At 39.5% G+C, this 22,225-nt stretch overlaps 1 protein-coding gene across 2 annotated transcripts in view; it reads right to left on the bottom strand.

Annotated features, from left to right (window-relative positions):
• The window catches only part of PRORP (protein only RNase P catalytic subunit), a 52,082-nt gene that overhangs the window by 25,016 nt on the left and 4,841 nt on the right, over nucleotides 1-22,225 (bottom strand). The window contains exons 4-5 of one of the 2 annotated variants that reach the window (XM_009487927.2): nucleotides 17,711-17,843; nucleotides 2,937-3,044 (exon numbers count right to left, since the gene is read on the bottom strand). In XM_009487927.2, coding sequence (XP_009486202.1) covers nucleotides 2,937-3,044; nucleotides 17,711-17,843 — 241 coding nt within the window. The remainder of the gene's footprint in view (nucleotides 1-2,936; nucleotides 3,045-17,710; nucleotides 17,844-22,225) is intronic. The other variant, XM_075713187.1, reaches the window with a different exon arrangement.

The following is a 22,225-nucleotide window of genomic DNA, read 5'->3' as shown; positions in this document are numbered from 1 at the left end:
TCTCATTTTCTCTTTAAACCATTGCTGCATACTAAACTATGCACTGGAACAGAAAAGTTCATAAAGCAATATCCTGACTGGGTCTAACATCTGCAGTAATGAACCCTTGAAAAGAACATAGGCTAACTCCCACCTGAAGACTTAAAATCATTTAGTTTTTTGACAAGTAAAACACGGGTCGGGCAGCTTTTAACACAGGTCCTTGGAAATACTGCTCCGTTAGTATTATCTCCCAAGTCGAACAGAAGAGGTCACTAACGAGTCACAGCATGCCCCTCTTCTTCAAAATGGGCCAGTCATGCTGTCCTAGCCAGCCAGCTTGACCTCAGCAGCCTTCACTCCTAGGTTTTTTCCACCCTTCATGCTCTGCCACAACTTCTCTTGCATTTATTTCTCCTCTCCATCCTCTCAGTTCTGCACTATGTACATTGAAGAGTTTAATAAGGCAGGCTGCGAATGTCCCAGACCTGTCACTCCACATTTTCCATTCAGCTGCCTCTGGTGTGAGGATAGCAGCCTCCAAAAGAGGATGTTTTGTGGCAGAGTCAGCCCTCAAAGGACAGACTAGTGTTCAGAGAGTCAGCATTCAGAGATGGGAGACTACTTGGCAGCAACACCAGTAACCAGGAAAGCAACACATACAGAGATTCCTGTGGCCTTCCGTTCACTCATCTGGAAGAAAAGCTTGGAGACAGAAAAAAGGATTGCTCTGCTTTGTGGGTTTGGTGTGTCCCCCCCCGCCCTGTTTTTAGCAGTCTTGAAAAAGAGTAAGAAAACAAGAATACATGCTTCTTGTCAGAAGTATCCAAGATAAGAACAAAGACACAGCCCTTTTCTGACATGTTACAACACAGGAGTTCAGAGTCATGAAGAAATAAAACAGGACTCACTAGCATCCAGCATGATCTCGCATTTAAACAATGTTTCCAGTTGGAAAAAACCTGTAAACTAACAGTTAATACTGTAATCGTGTATAAAGACATCTATCATAAAAAAGAATTTAAAACTATCTCAATGAATAGAGAGGCTCAATACAGGAAAAAGTCTGTAGTAGTTCATATGTCTAGAAGAGTATTTCTTTTGAGCAGTGAAGGACCTATTTTGTTGCTTAGAGTGCAAATAGACACTTCCCATGACAAAAAAGGTACTATCCAGCAAGTGAGTATCTACAGGTGTAAGGCAGGAGTAATGGGCATATCCATCCTATCTCATGTAATGACTCCACACTCTCAAAACCAGGATCCAGATAACAGGAGCAGCAATGGACTAGCTGGCGGAAGCTCCAGTGATTAAAATTTTTTGTGCATGACAATATGCAATAATAATTAACAGCAACATAGCTCATAGAACAAGTAAATTTTAGCTAAGAGAATCTTCTTCTGGAGGTAAGATGGGGTGAGCCCAAGTTACTGTTCTGTTACGCAGGAAGGAAACGCAGATCTTCCTAAAAAACCTCCTAATCTGTAAATACCTGGGATTCAAGAGAGATCTGACCTGTATCTATATCGAACAACCCATATGGAAAGCTGATGCCTCCATACGGTCCTTCTGGAGCTCCCTGGCATCATGGATCCCAAAGTCCTTCCAATACAGCAGAAGCTAAGGAGGAACTCCAAGGCAGTTTATGCTGTTTAGCATGCTAATACCTCATAGTAAGATTTCTGATCAGAAATCAGCAGTAATTACCCTGCAAAACCAGGCTGGCTCTTTCCTCCGTTGCTTCCAGCTTTTACAGAACACTCAGGATCCCGTTCAGAGTTCCCACACTGGGACAGGCATGCACTGAGGAAGGACATTCGTTTCTCTTCCCTTTCTTTGGCAACATAGATCTATCTTTCTAAGTCTTAAAAACATTGTGCCACTACATGCTGCCTGGGATTCTTCTCAGATAATCAACACTTCCTCCCTGATCCCATGCAAACAACTTGTAAACTTCCTTTTCTGTTTTCATAGTAAGGAAAGTACCCACTTTGTGAGCCAGTACCTCATGAAACTTCACTGTAGCTCTCAAACAAGCATCTTTCAGCACATTTATCTAACCTCCCTAGCTCAGCTGCTTTTATCTACATGTATGAAAGCATATCCTGCTTCTTAAGAATAGTTTTATAGTAGTTCTTAGAACAAAAGCGTATTTCTTGTAATTACTAGAAGTAAATTACTTCCTTTGTTATCAAGCTCATTTATAACTTAGCTTTAATTTCAAGAGCGTGAAAATTTAAATTCTAGCTTTGGAATACATGTGAGCAGCTACTTTGTTATTCCTAGTTTAAAGTACACATTTGATTGAAAAAAAACCCCAAACCCTTAAGCCATTTCTTAGTGAAATGCTAAAGGGGAGTGCCAAGAATTCTCAAAAATAGGTATTGGTAAAAAAAGCAGGATTCTTCTTCTAAAAATCACCAAGTGGAAAGAACTGAAGCCACTTTGAGCTGCCGTTGTAAGAACAGGACTCAAATGCTTAAGGCAATAGGAAGTGAAATAAAGTTTAAACTTGTACAGGATGTGGTTTGAACTAAGTAAGGGGTTATTTTAAGAAGAACTCTTACCAACATAACTACATTAGAGCAGATTTTCTACACAGTAGATTTACTTTGTTACCCCAAATCCCTATTATTATGAAAACATACATACTCACACAACGTATGTCCTAACAATGTTGTTATCAATAACTTAGCTCTAACTATGAGCATTGCATACATGAGGAAATGTAGGTACGACTTTTTACGACTAATACAGTCAAATATGTAAGAAGAACCATCTTCCCACTGATCCTTTTTAGTTTGTGAAGTCTAAATAATGCTTTGAACTTCATTGTAATGTGCTACAAAAATGTTTGATCAGTTTCTCAAGAGGGTAAGTAATAATGAGGCACTAATTGTTTTACAATCAGCCTAAGCATACACAAAACTCTTAATGAATATTTAACCAGCACTTACATTTTCACACTGCATCTTTCTCGGTTTTATGTGGGAAACATTAAGTCCATCAATAACAATATCAAACGGAAATCGATTTTCCACAAACGTTTGAAAGGCTTCAAATTCCTGAAATAAATAAATAAATAAATAAATAAATAAATAATCGGGGGGAAAGAATATGTTAAGTTTAACAGAAACAGATTTCATTCAGTTTTTATTAAAAAAGAAACAAAGCCTAAATCACTCACTTTTCCTTTGTTGGCTACATTTCACATCTTTACTTGCATATTTGCTAGAACAACCACAAAAAAAAATCTTTTAAACCCAGAAGTGCTACAGTGGATACTTCCAATATAATTTTGAATTACATTACAACTGAAACCCAAAACTTTACAGTCATCCAGATTTTCAAAATTATAATCCAAAATGTATATTTTTATAAAGATATATGCTGTAGTCATTGTTACGCAACAGCTGCAAGACAAAGCAACTTTACATACCAGTAGACTGTGACACTATCACTAACTCTTAACATTTCCAAATGTAAAATAAGCATTATATTTAGTTTCTCTGTAAGAATTCTGAAATCTCTGAATGCCAGTCTTTGGATAACAGACCTATATTTAAATAAACTTCCATTTAGAAACACAGCACTCCATTTGTGAGAAATATACAGCTTTAAAGCTAGCAAAACAATGAACTTCCTTACTAAGTCAGAAAGGCAGTGATTGAGCAAACCAACAGCATCCATCCAGTTTTTCCAACAGAAGGAAAACCACAATTGCTTTAGGCTTGAGACCCCATAGGAGGAGAACAGAATACAAAGTAGTAAGAAAATCTTCAGGAATTCCTCCCTTGATTTTTGAGGAAAGATTTAGTGCTTTTAGCAGACACTTGCATTAGATTTCTACTTCCTGCTTCTGAGTGTTTTTAATAGGCACAAGAACCCTAATCTATCCTGGTGGGCAGTGACCTGGTTTCATAAATGACCTTTCTAGTAACAGGTAAGACTTATTTATCAGGTAATAGAGGTTTCACAGTCCAAGGCTATAAATGAGCTTACATAGGAACTCAAAACAATTGCAAATTTCATGACTTCTGCTCAAAATTCAAGAACCACTTCTTCTCCCATGCAGCCATATAGCAATATATAAGTCTAAAAAAACCCCATCCCCTCAGCACCCAAACAAAAACCTATACATCATATACAATTCTTCCTTGGAGAAAGGAATGAAAGAAAGAATTTATTTGTCCAGAAAATACACTGCTGTCAGGCAGTAACAAATGATCACCAACTTCAAATTTAGTCAGAATGCTTATGACAAATTACACTAGGAAAAGGCTTACTTGTATTAAGAGTACAAACCAACCAAGTGAGATAAGGATGCCTCACTCAGATGTTAAAATTTCAGATATAATTTCCAAGTGAACAGAGGTGTACTGGTCAAAAGCACACTGACGAGAACACAGACAACACAGGGCTCAGTCTAGCACCACCAGAATGAATTGTTTTTTATGTGATGTTTCATTTCTCCATGGCTTAAATAAATGTTATTATTGAGAAATTATAAAAAGCTGGGCAAGAAAATTATCATCTCGAACAAAAATAAATTGTTGGCATTTGTGAAGTGTCTCCCCTGGCCCCCCGGCCCCATTCTCAATGTATTTTATATAGATCAATAAATATTCTCATTGCCATCTGACAGGGACACCAAGACACAGAAAGGAAGTCACTAGCAAAGGCAGTGGCAGGGAGGGGGAGGAGAAGCAAATGCAAAACCAAACAAGGATTCATGACTTCTGGGCTTATGCCATCCAGTGGACTTCCCCATGGTTCAAAATCAGATGAGTCATCACTGTAATACTGGATGGCTGTCCAAAATGTGGGAAAGATAAAAAGAAGGAAAACACACACAGACCAAATGAAGGTAAAATATGAGAGTTTTGAGACAATGAGTGAAAATGGAAAAGACAAAAGAAAGTGGAAGCAGATGAAAATGCACGGCAAACAATCCAATAGAGCATCATTTTCCTAATGCCAACATTATTTGAAGTAACATGGTTACAGTCAAGTAGACATTTTTATAAAGTATAACATACATGTAATCTTGTCTTCAAGGACTCAGTTCAATACAAAACAAACACTTTGTGGAGAATTTTTAAAGTGGTATTTTATTTCAAGTGACAATAGTTCTAGAGCAGTTCCTGAAGGGATGTTTTTTTGTTTTTTTCCCTGATGGGCAGAGTAGAGTGCTTTGTCAAGGGAACACCACAGCACGAGTTAGGGGAGCAGCAGAGGAGTTCAGTGGGTCAGCGCTCCCCTCTGCCCACCCTTTGCTTGGCTCCCTCTTCTCTCCCAGCAGGACAGATGGAGCAGGAGCTGCCAGGAGGGTCCTGCTGAGAGGCACCAGGATAGGCTCAGCACCTCTCAGAAGCCAGCTCCTGGCTCTCTGGGGTTTACTTCTGGAGCTGGGGAGAAGCTGCAGCCTTTTCAGTGTCATTCCCTTAGCCACCCCACCTTTCCCAGCCATCTCCTCCTGGCCACGTCTCCTACACCGTTCTCAACAGATGCCTGACACCATGCCCTGCCAGACTCCCAAATCTGCCCAATTGTTTTGCCTCACTACCAGTAAACTGTGCAATACAGTAGGGAGAGAAGGTTTGCTGCCACAGGAGACACTTAACCACACAGGGAGATGAGGAGTTAATAGCAGAGTAAGTGCAGAAGACAAATGGCTAAGTTTAATTTATGTCACCAAATACAGAAGACTCCAGTGAAAAGCATTAGACAGACTGAAAATCCCCAAGGATCTGTTCATTTTCTCCTCGCCATCTGTATTTCCCCAGCAACACACAAGATTGCTCCTTTCCTTTTCCAGAGAAAAAAAAAAACCTAAAGAACCACAGAGAAGATCCAGGTCTGCTCCCCTGAGAGACAGTTTTTGAGTCACCGTATTTCCCATCCTCTCCGGACACACAGAAGGAAAAGGACAAAACCTAGGAATAAGTAGCAGGCTACGTCATCCAGATGCAGTAAAAAAGGTTATTCAAACATACACAGACTTATGCTATAAGAGAGAAAATATACAATTTGAAGGATGCTGATCTTTCAAAGATCAGGATTTGTCTGGATTTTATGCAGATCCTGCTTACAGCCACAGTAATAAAGGGATGATTCACCCACAATTCTCTAAGGATATTTCCCTCACTAGCCAAGTGTAAGAAGAAATTGAAGATCTTCTTTATAAGCAGTAAATGAGGTAGAGCACAGCTGCAGCTACGGTACAGCTGATCAAGAGAAGCCAGACACAATAATCATCAATGCAGTTGATGTGAAGGTTGGTTTTAGGCAAAAAGAAGTGAGCTATTCACACAGGCTTCCCCTTCCAAACAGAGAATGCAATGCACAAGCTACATACAGCCCTGCATATGCCACAGGAACGTTTACATGGAAACCTCCTGCTGAACATGACAAGGGGTGCTTCTAATGAACCCCCTCAACATGCCAACAAGGCGCAAAACATTTCTCTCTCAGTAAGAGCACCGAAACAAACACAGTGAACCTTATACTGATTTCTAACTTGTTCTGAGCAGGTTAATCTCACAAAGTTTCTGAGAAAAAGTCCATTCTCTGAGCCTTGGAAACACTATTCAAACTTGCTTCAACAGCGTTGGCAACTGAAGGGACAAAACTTCAAAAACACATTCAACACTGCTTATTGACATGACCCTCTTAATGCTCGGGAGCCACAGAAAAGTGTTGCAATAGAGCATGGCTGTTATCTCACTGCAAGACTTCCCCCAGCAGCCCGTGCACCACGTGAACATGCCTCCCGGCAGCAGGAATACGTGCAATGCAGCAGGGTGCTAACGGGGGGCTCCAGGGATATCCTGTTTTACATCATGTACAAAAGAAAAGGGAATTTTAAAAAACCCACCTGATTTCATTCATTGCCTAGCTGGAAAAATAGGGGAATGCCAGCTACGCAACTGTTAGAAATGATTCACCACACCTTCTACTAAGAAAACTTATCTTTGCAAATGGACACCACACTGACTAAATAGATTTGGAAGTAAGAATTGGCCATGACAAACCCATGATGGAATTTAACTTGACATGAAGAATTAAAGACATTTAAAATATAATTGTTTGTTTAACCACTAGTGTGGGGGTGGCTCAAGTTCATTCATATCTCGGCAAAAACACAAAACAGTCTTGCATTTTTTTGGTATTCCACACCAGCTGGATGACTCATGCACTATTTCACCATCATTTTATACTGGTATGTACTGGTGCTGCTACAGAAAGGGGTGTTTCTACCTCTTCCCTTCCCTCAACCATTCATTCCTAGCCTTGCCCCCTCCTCTATCTACGCACACACGTTTGTTGGCACAAGGAGAAAGACTGAAGTGGATGAACTGAGCCATCGTGAACTGAGCCACTGTAACAATCTGTAGCCTGCACCAGTCCCCCTGTTCAGGTCAGAGCACAGAGGTTTGTCCTGGCATGAAAATGCAGCCAGCACAGGGAATAAGAATGAGACCGGTGGTGAGACTACTGGAGTCAACTTTTCTCATAGGCAGCCCTGACTATGCTAACTGACTGGATTGTGAAACTACAACATTTTTATGAGATTAATCTCTCAACCTGGGGTACTGCAGCAAAACAAGAGAGAGAGATTGGTTTTAAAAAAAAAAAAAAGAGGTCTAGGAATTATTGTTTGAAAAAGAAAGAAAGAAAAAAGATTGGTTTTGCTATTTTAAACCATTCATTTAAATTTTTTTTTTTTTTGAAGTGTAACCTCAGACTTCAAAAGTCTGGCTTACACAGCCAATAATATTTGAAATAGCAGTAGTAATAAATCTGAAAATAGGACTTTTCTGTAAAAGTATTAATACTATTTCAACTTTTGTAAATACATTTATAAACAGGAATGTATGTTTTTCTTCCAATACCAGTGCACACACAGACTACAAGCCTCAAAAGCACAACAAAAATGAGAGAAGGAATTAATTATTAGTATTTACAGATTTACTATGTTAAATATGATAACATAGAAATAAACATTACAGTTGAAGACAAAACAAAGAAAAAACATAGCTAAACAACCATGTCCTTTGATAAGAGCAATGAGAGTAATTCAAATGAGTATTTTGAAATAACTAATGTCTGTAACAGATCTAAGGGTATGACAAGTTTCTGATCACAGAAAGGTTAGATCACTTGAGCAGTTTTGTCCTCAAGTCTAAATAGGAAATATGTTGGCAACTAGAAATAAAAGTCATGGTATTGCTCAAATTCTTCAACAATCCAAAACATCTATTGATCTAAATGCCAAAAAACAAAGTAATATAACATACAAAGGAGATACACGAGCAAATCCATAGAGGACTTTTAAATACAAGAAAGGCTATTATGTTCATGCCAACGGAATTTGAAAAAAAGGAAAATTAAAAAAAGAAAAAACCCTACCAAAAACTGTTAAAATCACTGCAGAAAAGGCTGCTTGTCACTTCTAAACAATAAAGGTTATGCTCACTCATCAGAAATGGAGAGACACTAACGTCGAATTAAAAAGTGCAAGACTACAGTATTCAACATACACTATTTCCAGAAGCATTCACAATAGTTTAAACTTTGTACAACAGAAAAAGCAGTGCTTCCCCTCTCCATAATAAATGACAACATACTTGAGTGCAAGGAAAGAGCAAATTCTAATTAACAGAGTATTATAGTGCACTTAAGTATTATGTAACTCTATGCTTGTTATAAAATGGGGTGGTTTTCAACCATAAGAGCAGCTTTTAGAGAAGTGAAAACATTCACTTTTTAACAGTTTCATGAAATACAAAGTGATGGGGGTTGCTTTGTTTTCAGCAACATGTCTTGGTATCAGAAGAAAAACACAGGAATGAGCGCTGGAGTGTGAGAAATAAAGTTCAGCTGTGAAACTGAAATCCAGCCAATTTTTTTTAAGGCGCCTTGTTGAGGCACTCTTAAATCTGTTTGTTGCTATGCCTGAAGGGCTTGAATATTTCCCCCACAGTTTCAAAGCTTGGAAATCCCCTTCGAACCCTTGTAAGCAGGAAGGCTTTTCTCAGTATTGTGTATGGTATCACTATGTACTCTGGATTGCATACAATTTGTTTGCCCTCTGTTACATGCTTCTAGAGTGAACAAGTAGTCCAGGAGTCACAAACTCCTGTGGCTGTAGCCTTCAGAGATACCACCACAAACAGGAAGGCACTCGCAGGCACACCGACAACCTGGCTGAGATGTGCTCCGTGTTGCCTGTTTGTAGTCCTCCATCGACAGCAGGCAATGTTGTTGCGGGACTTGTTCCTGCCTGCCTACATCAGACAGCAGAGGGTCAGTCGCAAGGCCAATGCAAAACTTGGACCTCAACAATCCAGGCAGCGCGCTTCTGAAATGTCCTTCCTGAGCACACTTAACATGGAGGGAGGAATAAACAGTTTGTGCTGCTGCCCTCAGTGGAAAAACGCCCTCATCTTTGCAAGGCTGCCATCATAAGTATAAGAGTATAGAAATGAGCCATACGAAGCTTTTTTTAAAAACAAACAAAAAAACCTTGCAAAGGCAGAAATATTTTGAATTCACAGTGCTTTCAAAATTAAAAACACTATTTTGGAACCTTTTCATCTTAGGGTAAACCACCTAACAGAATGCTAAACCAGGAAAAGATTGACTCGAATGCTGAAATACAATGTAATGGCCATTATAGAAAGACAGTGGAATAATAGAAAAGCAATGCATCATGAACTTCATAGAAAAGACAGCATCCGAAGTAAGTGAGGCAGACTAGCACTTAATTACAGACAGTCCATAATACCCATGTGGAAAATGCTACATGAGTATCAGACAGCCAGATATACCCCCATGCTGCTTTCTCTGCTGTGCTGGTACAAATGTTTGAAGCAAATCTGAACAAGGAACTGATCTAGCTGAAAAAACACGCACAAGAAAACAAAACATTATTTTGTCATCTAGGTTTGTACCCTGCTTACCATGGGGCTGTGCTCACTTGTTTCCTGGCATGCTTGCAGGGGACAAAGGGGCAGGAATGAACAGCTGGCAAGGTGGCAAGGCTAGTTATGCTAGTTTAAAAACCACACTGCCACCAAATGCTTATGCCAACTAATATTTGCAATCTGAAGAGAAACAGCAACTGTTCTGGGGGACTGAATGGCATCACATGTTCTACCCCTACTTTAATATTTCTAGAAACAATCCAGAGAATTATAAACCTATGCACCCAGCATCTGTACACTGTAATATGGTTGAACTGATTGCTAAAAATTGTGCAAACCCTCTGGAATAATACAATCTGGTAGAGTTTAATGTGCACACCTTTTGCAAAGGAGTATCTCTAAAAATCCTTTCATTGTGTCAATGAAAAAGTAGGTAAAATAGAACCAGACGGCATTAATTAGATTTTCAAAAAACCTGACACAAGAGTTCATAACAAGCTACTAAAACACTGAACTAGTTATAGCATTGAAAAAAGGCAGAAAAGAAAAAACAAAGGGTCATGCTAAAAAATTTGCAGCATCTTTCAAAGTTCTGTACTAACTCCCATATATATGAAATATTTTACAGATATTTAGGAAAGGGGATGGCACAGAAGAAGCCAAACCAATGATGAATGCAAAAACAAATTAAATTTAGCATCAGAAAGATGAAACAATGCATAATAGAGGAAGAAAGTGCACTTATATTTTACAGATTTCTGGAGGAACTGTATCAACTTAAATGATCATCATAGTGTAATGAAAACATCTGCTCAAATTGCTGATGTTCTAAAACAAATCTAATCAAATCCTAAGAGATAAGGCATTGGATAGATAACATGAAATTATTATAACTTGTTAAGCTATTCTAACTATCATAAATTATAATGAAGCCCTGTATCAGAGAATTCCACATAGGCCTCTGCAGCATCAGAAGAATCTGTCTCTGACCACAGCTGGAGACCAGCTCCTCAACTTAGAAGGACCTTTGGTAATGGACCAAAGTTCAAAATAGTAAAGGAACATTCCATAATGCTTAAATTCCAAGAGATAACATTTCAAATGGTCTTAAATCCACATGTGCTCACACTAATTTTACTTTAGATTATCACAATATTCAGAGACAGCAAACACTTCAAAAAAGGATGGTAGTGTATGTAGTCTGCATTATGCAAACATGTCTCAAGATCCTACTCAGCGGAATGCATGAGCTGCAAGTAAAGGACTGTGTGTCCAAGAGGTTCCTGATAAAATAATCTCCCTAAAAACCAGCTACTCAGATACTTCAGATTAGTTTAATTCTTTAGTTAAAAGTTAGTGTTCTGACTTCATGTTTATGGTCCTGTCTGCCTCTGTGATCAGCTAACGAACAGGAAAAAAAAAACACTTTATCAAGGTATGCCATTCTTAAACCTTGGTGAGATTCTTCAATTTCTTCTATTTCTATTTCTTCTTATATGTTCTGGCTCATGTAAGGAAGATACAGATCTGAGAAAAATCACTGCATCAGCAAACCATGTTTGTATTTTGCTTAGCAAGGTCTTCAGATGATATACAGTAGAAACAAGTTAAGGTTAGCAACTGTTTTTTAACCAAGCAACTACTGTTCAAAAAAAAAAAAAAAATTAGAACCAGATTTTTCTTACTTGATTACACTAATTGGAATATGAAGAATGTATCATGTTAGGAGAATTTCCAAATACAGAGGTGACAAGTAGTAGTTTAAAAAGAGTGTGGAGGACAACAAACCAGGTTTAGACAGTGGATTGGAAGAAAGGCGCATTCTTGTGTTGCAGGGTGGCCTAATTTTGCTGCATAACCATTTGATGGCAAAGGAGACCAACTGACCTGAACAAAATCCCAACTCATTCCTTGCTATATGAATTGAAAAAAGGAGGACTGTGGACCACCCCAGATAATCTGACCCACCCTCAAGAAAGATTCTCTAACACTGAGGTAATTGAGGGAAAGAAGTATGTGCTGAATTTATGATGTTTTCATCTAGATCTATTTCTTGCTGCTAAGGAAGCAGCTAAGTCTTTAATCCTCGTGCCAAAACTCTCTGTGCTTCTGTTTGCTTCCATTATCAGGAGCCTCTGGGGTAAGGGAAGATGCAAGAGAAACCTGAGAAAAATTCCAACTGCCTTTGTCTCTCACCATCCATTTCCCATTTGGTCTCCCCTCTTCCCCTCCTTTTCCTTCCTCCCAGAAGTTCCCTCCCCTCTAGCAGATCATATCACAAGAAGAGTGTAACATCCACCCTGAATTAAATGGAGGCAGGAGGACAGAAAGTAAGCAGGATAAAGGCTGCAGCTTGGGCTGCAGTGCTCTCAGACTGAGCTCTCTACTACAGCAATTGTCTCAATACCTGCCATAAAACATTACCTGTCTTTATTCTGTCCTTACTAGACCGACAAGATTGAGTAGTGTGGATCAAGCTTGGAGGCTAGCGTTCTCTGTAACCTCCAAACTAACTCTAGTTCTAGCCAAAACACTGCAACTGAAATAAACCCACAGATAATCCTGAGACCCACTCAGACAAGCTCTCTTCTATCCTTGTGGATGTTGCAAGATCTAGCACCAAACCTGGCTCTTAAGGCAATGCAGGAGTCTGCCCCACTGAATACTAACCCTATCCTGACTGAGTCCAGTGGCCTGTATTTAGCAGAGAGCTGAAAGGAAAAAAAACAAACAAAAAAAAGCTGTTCAACCCTATCTGCAAATGCTGTCTCATCTTTCCCTTAGACCTATGACTGTACATCATGATCCAGGAGTCTTCAAGCTTGGTATCAGTATATTTAATTCTAACTGCAATGCTAACCCTATCCTTACCCACAAGCTAATGACCATTTCCTTCCCATAACTAAAAATTAGCCACAAAGCAACCATGGACTTAGTCATCAGTCTGCTATTCTGCAAAACCTGTAGAATTAAACTGTTCAGCACTGGCCATCCTATAATCAAACAACTATAAGCAAGTTTTTTGATCAGTGTTGTTGCAGACTAGGTAACACATTTGTCCTTACTGATGCCACCTCTAATTTAATGCTCTGGCCTAACCACAGTCGTATTAAACAAGTGCTTCAAGTACTTTAACTCCCAAATATCAACTCTTATCCTAGTTTTATCCATAGCCCAACACCAACATGTACCCAAAAGGCTACCAATAAGCCCTTCATCTCCAACGGCACTAGCTCTCACTCAATCCTAATGAACTTGTGAGACTCCACAATAACTCAAGTTCTCCAGCACCTGCTGTCCAAAACACTAATCCCCAAACACCACACTTTCAGGACTTTCAAGATTCAGTAGTAACAGGTTCTTCCACCCTTGCCATCCTGAAATCCCACCCTACCTACAAGCCAGTAACTCATACCCATCCAAGAATTAGTCATAACTTGCTCATCTGAGCCAACCTCAGCATTCATCCTACTCTTGGGCCTCCGAGAGGAGAGGAGAGGAAAAAGGAGAGGAGAGGAAAAAGGAGAGGAGAGGAGGAGGAAAAAAAAAAAGCACAAACTCAGAAATCTCTACCATCTTGAAGCCTAGGCTTAGCTCTAATCCTAACCCTAACTACAACTTACCACCCCTATATCCTTCTCCAAAACTAACAGAAAGCTCTCAACCCATGCTGGCACCAGCAGGATTTTCATCCTGCCAGCATGGTTCTTGCAGAAGCTAGCTCTGAATCCAAGTGCTGTCATTTTAAACTGTACCTTAGCAAAGTGACCCATCCTGCCACAGAACTGACAAGAGGATTTTCAGCCATTCCTACCTGAGAAGAAACCACAGGAACTGTTCCTGCCCAAAACAGCCCCCATCCCAGTGCAAGGGGCTTTGCAGCATTCTGCAACATGCCAAATTTTTCCACTCCTACTGCAGAGGACAAACACTTAACTGGGAATCTGATCCCTTTGCTGCAATGTGGCACGTATCTGGGAGGGAAGGGGGCACATGAACCCATGGGAGAAATTCTGCCCAGCCTTCTCCTTCCTTCCATGCTTCCTCCCCTCAGAAAGTTCTTTGCTCCCTGGTAGTCACAGGGAGGAGGTAACATATGGGGATAGAGGTAGAGGAGGTAAATGGCACACATAGCCTGGGCTGTGGCACACACTGTGCACATAGTGTCAGCTCATTGCTGGGAAGGGGTTTTCTCCTCTTCAGCCCCTGATCTTCTTAGGAGACACAGCAGGCCTAACTGAATTAACTAGCCTTCTCTTTCTCCCTGAGCTCAGGCAAAGAAGCCATGACATCCAGGTGCAAGATGGACAGCTATAATGACCCAGGCAGCTCAGGGCAGGTAAGGGTAGCTCACCCTGGAAACAGCTCAAGTGCAGGCAATTTAGCTGGCTTTGACCACAAGTTGAGAGTCAACAAAGCAGGTAGAAGAATGAGAAGATCACACAAAGTTGGGAGTGAAGGCGCTGCCAGATGGGGTTAGGGCAGAGTGTGTCAGACACAGAGTTTGGAGTACACAGGGTTTTTGGAAGTAATGGACTACTCCATTCAGAACAGGACTGACATATACCACACAGGGCTTTGGGACAAGTCATGGAGTTGGGAAACATGCACATGTGGAAGGAGAACTAAAGCATTACAGAAAAGAAAAGGCATCAATCTAAAAGTAAGAGATAGAGCTTTATTTTCAAGGCTCCCTGGAAACAGCACAACCTCATTCAGCTGCAAAAATAACAGAGATGAATGGGTCACTTCCTCTTCCCCCTCCAATCTCTTACATTCTAGAAGAATATGTAAAACCCCTTTACACACTTAGCCCAGATCTAGTGTGGGGACTTTACATGCCCACAAACCCATCTCTTCCTGCTGTCTTGACAGCACATACGCATCTCCCCTGTGCTTCCTTCTCCCTGCACAACACTCCTTTCAGGCCTACCAGGTATAAAGTAGCCATGAAGGGAATGAAATTACTGCCTTTGCATATTTGAGAGAAACACCGAAAGCCGCTGCGACATGAAAGTCATCACAGCAAAAGTTGATTCTGCCTCTCAGTATACCAATTATATCATCTCAGGTTCAATGGCATAGCTCTAAATTAAATACAGCCAGAGTAAACAAGCATCCAACTGAAAACATCAGATAGACATTGGTACAAAAGGTGACAGTCTTATTACAATTGTTTTCTTTCCATGGCAGCCTGCAAGGTTGCAGCTCGCTATATTAGATCATCATATGACATCCTAACAGACCTTTCAGTAGTTGTGCATGAAGATCTGAATCGACGTCTATTTTTAATGTGTAACAGGTATTTCCTCATCACAGATAATCAGTTTCATAGTTCATGCAAGCCATCTTTTCCACATATTTGTAAATAATGTTCACTACCATTCTGATGTGCAAACCTAAGTTGTTTGATTTTTCTTCCTAAAACTAATTACAAAAAAGATTTTTTTTTTTTAATCATAGCACAACAGACTACTTTTAGGGGATCCTCAACAAAGCCAATCTTTGCTCCTAATTTTCTACTCTGATCACATTTATTCTTAAGTGAGAGAAATAAAATCAAATAAAGCAAAGATGCTGTTGCAAAGGTAAGATGAAAGACTACTCCTCAGTGGAAAAAAAAAAAAGATTCCAAATGCATTACATATTCAATTTGAAACATTGTTGGAAAAAAAGTGTTTAGAGCTCAAAGCAACTCAAACTGTTTCCCTGAATAATCATTTCATTGCAAGAAACACAGATGCACTAAAGAAAACTAGTTAGGAGAAAAGAAGGAATAGAAAGCTAAAAGGTTTTCTATTTGAATTGCGGCTACTACAAAAAAGTGACTGACTGGAAAATGGAAACCCCCCTCTCAGAGATACTTGCTTACATCCTATTTTCAGCCTCTTCACCTAGTTTCCCCTCTGGAAAACCCTGGCTGCAGGAGAAGTCACAAAGTCTGGCATACCTAAAATGGGCAGCATATTTTCATCACCACACGTCTGCTTTCACAGCACAAAGGCAACTAAAAAGTCCCAAATTTATTTCTGGAAACCTCTGACACACCACGACACTGTTTTGCCTCTACCCCCACATCCATGCTCAAAATTCACTGAGGGAGCAGACTTTAAGCTTTACAGCCAACAGTAAACACACCGAGTTCATCTCCATTCAGCCTCCAGGTGACTGCCTACCAATAGGGAACTGGAACAAGATCAACTTGGACCTAGCAACTGGGTGGCCCCAGAGTGGTAAATGACAGAATTTCAGCTATCACATGGACTAACAAAATCTACGGACATCAAAACTTAAAACAGTGTATTGAGTCTTTGTTTCATTAGATTGCATTCATTTGATCAGTCAGGTTCTCAAACGGGGAACATCATTTCCACTACTGCTCAGCTTGAATATCCTGAATATCACGAATATCCTGTTACCCAGAACTCCCTTCCTAAATCTCCCTGCCTTCAGCTGGTACTGCTAATGGAGCCCTGTGTACTTGACAAATTTGAAATTTTCAAGCCACTAGTCACCACAGGGAACAGAAATGAAACTTCACAGACTAGACAGTTAACTGGTTAAGGAATTGAAAGTTTTGTTGTTGCTTTCTTTAATAAACTAACCTCAACCATAATTTTCACAAAGGCTTTTAGAGAACAGATAAGAGTTAGTTGTACAGTGTGCAATGCATCTTTTTGTTTATCTTACAGTATTATAGAACACCAGTACCCATTAAATACTTACAATTATTGCTACATTTTTAAGGATAATTTTACTCCCCTGTACAATTCACAGCTAGATCAGCTACAAGTCCTGAACTGAGGAGAAAATCTGTGTGGAAATTAGGTGTCTGAACAATAGGCTGCATGTACTACAAGCACCCCAACACTAACTGTTTCAAGTTTCTGTAACTGTTACACATGCACAATGTCTGTGTCTGAAGAAAGCCTGAAGAATTAAACCTGGTGTCCTCTTCCATATTGTCAGAACTGGTGCAGAACTGGGGTGCCAGCTGCAGCAAAATGACATCAATACTTATAAAGGTAAAGCAAAACCACCCTGAGGTGTGGGGTGGGCTCCATCTAGCGGAGCTCAGCTTCATTCCATATCGCTACTGCTGAACCACTAAGCTCCACGCAAAATGAGTGGAGAATGGCAATTTATTATAGTGTCTGGGAATCAGGCGCTCTCACATGTTTACCATGACCTTTGAAAAGCTTGATACCCCTGACGTATACTGTAATTATAAATATGAAAGTGTATCTTTAAAACTGAAGGGTAGTTGGTTGGTTGGTGGATTGTGAAAGCTGACTGAACAAAATGATAATTAGTTCTTTATAGTTTCTGGCAAACAGCTGCCCAACTGAAAAATCAAATATTCAGCACATAAACGTAAGCTTCAGGTATGATACTGAACTTAAGAAACACTAGGGTTTCTACTTTTTTGCAAGCTCAAAATACTAGATATCTTATTTTGTTCTAGCTGCTGGGTTTTATTCCATATTTAAAATGTAGCTTTTGAAGGATTAAAATATTTCCACACCTTTTAAATTTTTTGATGAAAAAAAATTACATTTTAATTATTTCAGTATCCATTAACAGCTGACTGAAAATACAAGAACAAAGCCAACAGACAAGAGGTCAAGATTTAGACCTACTTTACAAACACAACTGAAAAAGATACATAGAATACTTCAGTATCTAATGGCCTAATGATGTTTAAAGCAAAGAAAAAAATATTTGTGGTGTTTTCAAAGTACTTGAACAGTAATTGTATATTACCCTCTTAGCCAACGAACCTGACAGTGTGCAAGACCTACCTGTGGGCTTGTCTTTCTAAAAGTGTCAGTTCCATGTATCACGTCCCTTATTATTCTTTCTCTGAGGTTATTATACTCCTCTTCGGTGAGGTCACTATCCTCCAACTGATGGTTGCAAACTGGGCACTGTCCGCTGTAATAACAGTGAAATAAGAAAATAAAAGCATAAAGACTTTTAAATAAGAAATCCCTTAAATTTCACTAACTTATTGAGTACCTCTGAACAAGCACAATTCTTTACAAGAACTCCAACACAGTACAATCATCAGAAAATTAGTTGTACTCTTTCTGGGATGCATCCAAAACCTACTAGAGTCACTAGAAATATTTTTACGTGATTTAGTGCAATCAGGATCAAAGATTTAACTCTAGAGATGGCTGGTGATTTAGGACCAAAACTCTGCATGAATGGGGAAAAAAAAAAGGAGTATTTAAATATTCATCAGCATTTATTTAGGCCTTGAGAGATCAGAGCTCAATTCCCAGCATTACCACATCTCTAGTATTTGGAAGTTTCCCTACTACACAGGAAAGTCACCATGGATACATACAGCCCAGACCTCAATGTGGGAAGGTGATGCAGTTGCACTGGCCTGGCCAGAACATATGAAGTAGCTGTAGGCATACTAGTTGAAGCTAGCAGGCAGGCCACAGAGGCAGGCCTTGGTCTAGCTATAAATCCATTCCAAAGTGTTACAACAAGAAAATGCACCAGTGACATGCTCCACTATTGTGCCACTGCCTGCTCCTACAAAAAAGATAAGCTATCTGTGCCTGGTTTATCAAGGTTTGGAATAACCAATCCTGTCACAGGTATACGAACACCCCTGCCCAAAAGGGGGCAAAAAAAAAAAAAAAAAAAAAAAAAAAAAGAGAGAAAGAAAAGGTAACATAAATCTGCTGTATGGCTGGAAAAGCAAATAGTGAGCAAGACTGCCTTCTTTGTGCCACTTGTCTTTTGATATCAGACTTCCCCTCATTTCTAGGCTAAGACTGCATTCCCATCTCTCTCAGATGGTCAAAGTGAACAGACTCAGAACAGAATGTGACTAAAACACCAATACTGTTTGCTTTGAAGGTCCTCAGCAAAACTAAGTCACACTGGCACCGCGTGTCTGTACGATGCCCAATTCCACCAGAGATTTTCTAGTATCATGCTGACTGCACCCAACAGAAAGCAGCTTTGTATTGCTATCTCCTGGCAACTAATCACTACTTGTTTCTTTATTGCTAAGAAACTTTAATTCCTGCTCTGTAGCATGGGCTAAATATCATCACATGGATCCAGGAATGTGGACTGCTGCAGATGAAAATGCTCTGCAGCTACAGTCAACCAATGCCATCATTTAGTGTTCATTTCCTAGAGCCAGAAACACCACTCCATCATGCACAGCTGTGTCAGTGATTTTATGACTGCATGCAGCACTGGGACAGTTTCCTTTGTCATGCACATCACCCACATCTCAGTACTCTTAGTTTCCCCTTTGCAAGGCCAGCAGCTGTAGTAACAATCGTGGTTCTGCAAATCCCAAATCATACATTGTTTTGTCTCCGACACAAGAACTCTCCACGGATCTGTTCTGCATGTTTCACGTCTCACAGTCACGACCTCTGCCCTAACACATGGTCTGAAGGAAATCAAACTGGAACTGTCATTGCTTTCATGCTCCATTTGTTCATTCTTTTCTTTCCTAGTTGTCTCTCCCATTAGACCCTATAAACTAAACACATAATCAACACAATGCACCATTCCATACCCAGGTCAAAATTGTATGTCATGCATCATTAGAATGAACCTCTGGGTCCACCACCAAACAAACATGTAAAGTGGGGTAACAGTGGAGGACTGAGGCAAAACAACCTGCATCTCTGTGCTTGAATTGTGAAATACATTAACCTTTTTTTTTTTCCCTAAAAAACCGATCTGAAAGTTTTGCAGATACAACTTCTAAAGACAAACCAATGAGCTACAAATATACATAGACTTCATGAGTACGCTTCTTGACTTGCATCTCTGATTGTGGGTTAAACAGAGAAATTTTTCCAAGCTTAACTCTTTAATACTAAACTACCTGAAAAAGGAAAAAGAAATGGTCAGACAGGACATTAACATACACTAAGGAAATTCACAGTCAGTCATGTCTGTTCTCAAGCACTTCTGCCAAGAATATTAGACATGAGATCCAGCTTGCATCTTCATCACCAGACTAGACACTCCACCCACAGTACCAAGAAAATAAGCAGAATCTAGTAGCTTCCCAGCAGGCAATAAAATGACGCTTAGTCTGAATGGGTCTTTGGTTCTTCCTGGCTGGTGAACAATGGCGCTTGCTCCCACTTAAGCGTCTCTTATATGCAGGACATGTTGTTGATGTTTCACATTTTTGCTTTCTATCATGCTCTATTCAGAAGCCTATATTCGCCCAGCTGGGCATAGTTTGAACTGAAGGAGTAACCATTCTTCTCTAGATCCATACAAATACCTTATTTTCACAAGCGCAAACTCAGAACTGAATCATAGGATTTGAGCTTTAAGTGTTAAAATGGAACGAGTTATTCTCCCCTGGCTGTCTCCACAGAGATATCCTAGAGATGCCAAAGCTACGTCATCGTCATTTTCTAAAACCACGGCAATCAGAAATGTTAAATTCTCCCAACAACTGATGTCTAGTACACATTAATCCACATACCGTATGCCAAGACCACATTAATTGCAATGCTGACAGTGCATTTACTGAATCAAAAAAAGTTATGCATGGAATCCCAACAATGGACGTCCACTGCTGCATCCAAACAATACACTCCAGTTGCTCAACCCACTGTGGCCACTGCAGACTTAGCCTGCGTATTAATATAAGCAATGAGACTGGCTGCTTATATAGCTGTAAAGTTACCCTTAAATATACCTAATTGCATTAAGGAACTTCACAAGAGAGAACTTCTTGGCAAGAGAGAAGAAAGGCCTCACAAACTGTTATAAGACCATTTCAAAATCATGAAGCCTAAAGTTTAAGGACCGGTCCCATAGTTAACTTTGATCCTTCTGCAACTACCACTTTCAGATTACTTGGGAAAAACAACTCCCCAACAAATCAACCCACCCCAATCACCTATCAACAGCCAAAGATCCTGAAGCCTGTTTCTTCTTGTGAATTCTCAATGTGGATTCCCAAAGGGAGCAGAGGCAAAACAGGCACAAGAAACACTCAGCATCTTGCAAGACAGGTCCCTCAGTCTAACTGCTGCTTTTTTGCAACCATACCTTTAAAATTACCTTGCAATTTTTGTAACCTCTTATTGACCATTTCAGGATTTCATGCCAAGAAATTCCCACACAGAAGGCTTTCACCTCCGTAGGATATATAGCTGTCCTTACAGCTAATTGACCATTTAACTACTTTTTTTGAGGGACTACTTTTGTTGAGGGACTACTTTTTTTGAGATAGATTTGGAGTATCATGGCACATAGGTATCAAGCATGAAGTCAGATGTGCTACAGTAATTTGAACGCAGGCTCAAAAAACTTGAGCTGCAGCTTTCTGTAGCTGACCTTGGAAATCCAAAGCTTTTGTAACTCTCAAAGATGGTCAGCAAACTTCAAGGTTTGTTTGCAGGGGGTTCAAGCTTCTGACTATCACAGTTCAAAGAAACTAGGGGCTCAGTGCTAGAAGAAGAAGAAAATATCCTGGATATAAGCATCTTAGATATAACTGCCAGGATTTATATAAAACCAGAATAACCTATGAATAAGCCTATTAAATTGTCAAACTCAGTTTAGGAAAAAATAGTTCTTCTGGACTCTTTAACTCAAGACTCATGTTTTAAGACATCAGTTATGCTGACTGCAGAGACGAGTCTAGTAACAATCATCACATGAATTTCAGAGATACCTTAAGGGCTTTGTCCTTTATGATTAGGACCAAGAAAAAACCTCCACAAAAAAAGGACAAACATTTTTTCTTTCTTAAATCCCAAGGATCTTTTCTGTCAGAAGCCATTTAATTTAAAACACAACAAAACTCTTATATTATTTTTCTTTTCTTGCAACCATATTAATTTTATTCAAATACTTACCCAAGTAGGCTACCTCAAACTTGTTTATTTCAAAATCAAAAGTGTTCATATAGTTATCACAAAACAACTACAATATAGCACCTTGTCACCACATTGTTCACAGATTCTTAATCCATAATAAAATGTGAGGTGATCTAAGTTAGTTTAGCTCTCAAATTCTGTAACAGAGTTTACAGACAGTAAAACAACAGGCTACCTCTTAACTAAGACAATCAACTTCAGAATTTTAAAACTCTAAAGGCTGAGAAAGGTTGTCTAGAATTTGGTGAATTATCATAATATAGTATAGTAACACACACACACTCATACATAGTAATAATCCATCTTACAGTGACCAACACCTACTCTTAGGACAGTGAGTTATGCTGCTCTTTCATGGGCTTCAAAAGCAGCAGACTCTACATATGCTTTTACTTCAGATTATGCAATACAGTGTATTTT

This window comes from Pelecanus crispus, chromosome 6 (genome assembly GCF_030463565.1).
Source record: "Pelecanus crispus isolate bPelCri1 chromosome 6, bPelCri1.pri, whole genome shotgun sequence".
Classification (NCBI taxonomy): domain Eukaryota; kingdom Metazoa; phylum Chordata; class Aves; order Pelecaniformes; family Pelecanidae; genus Pelecanus; species Pelecanus crispus.
This window is presented reverse-complemented; position numbering and strand designations above follow the sequence as displayed.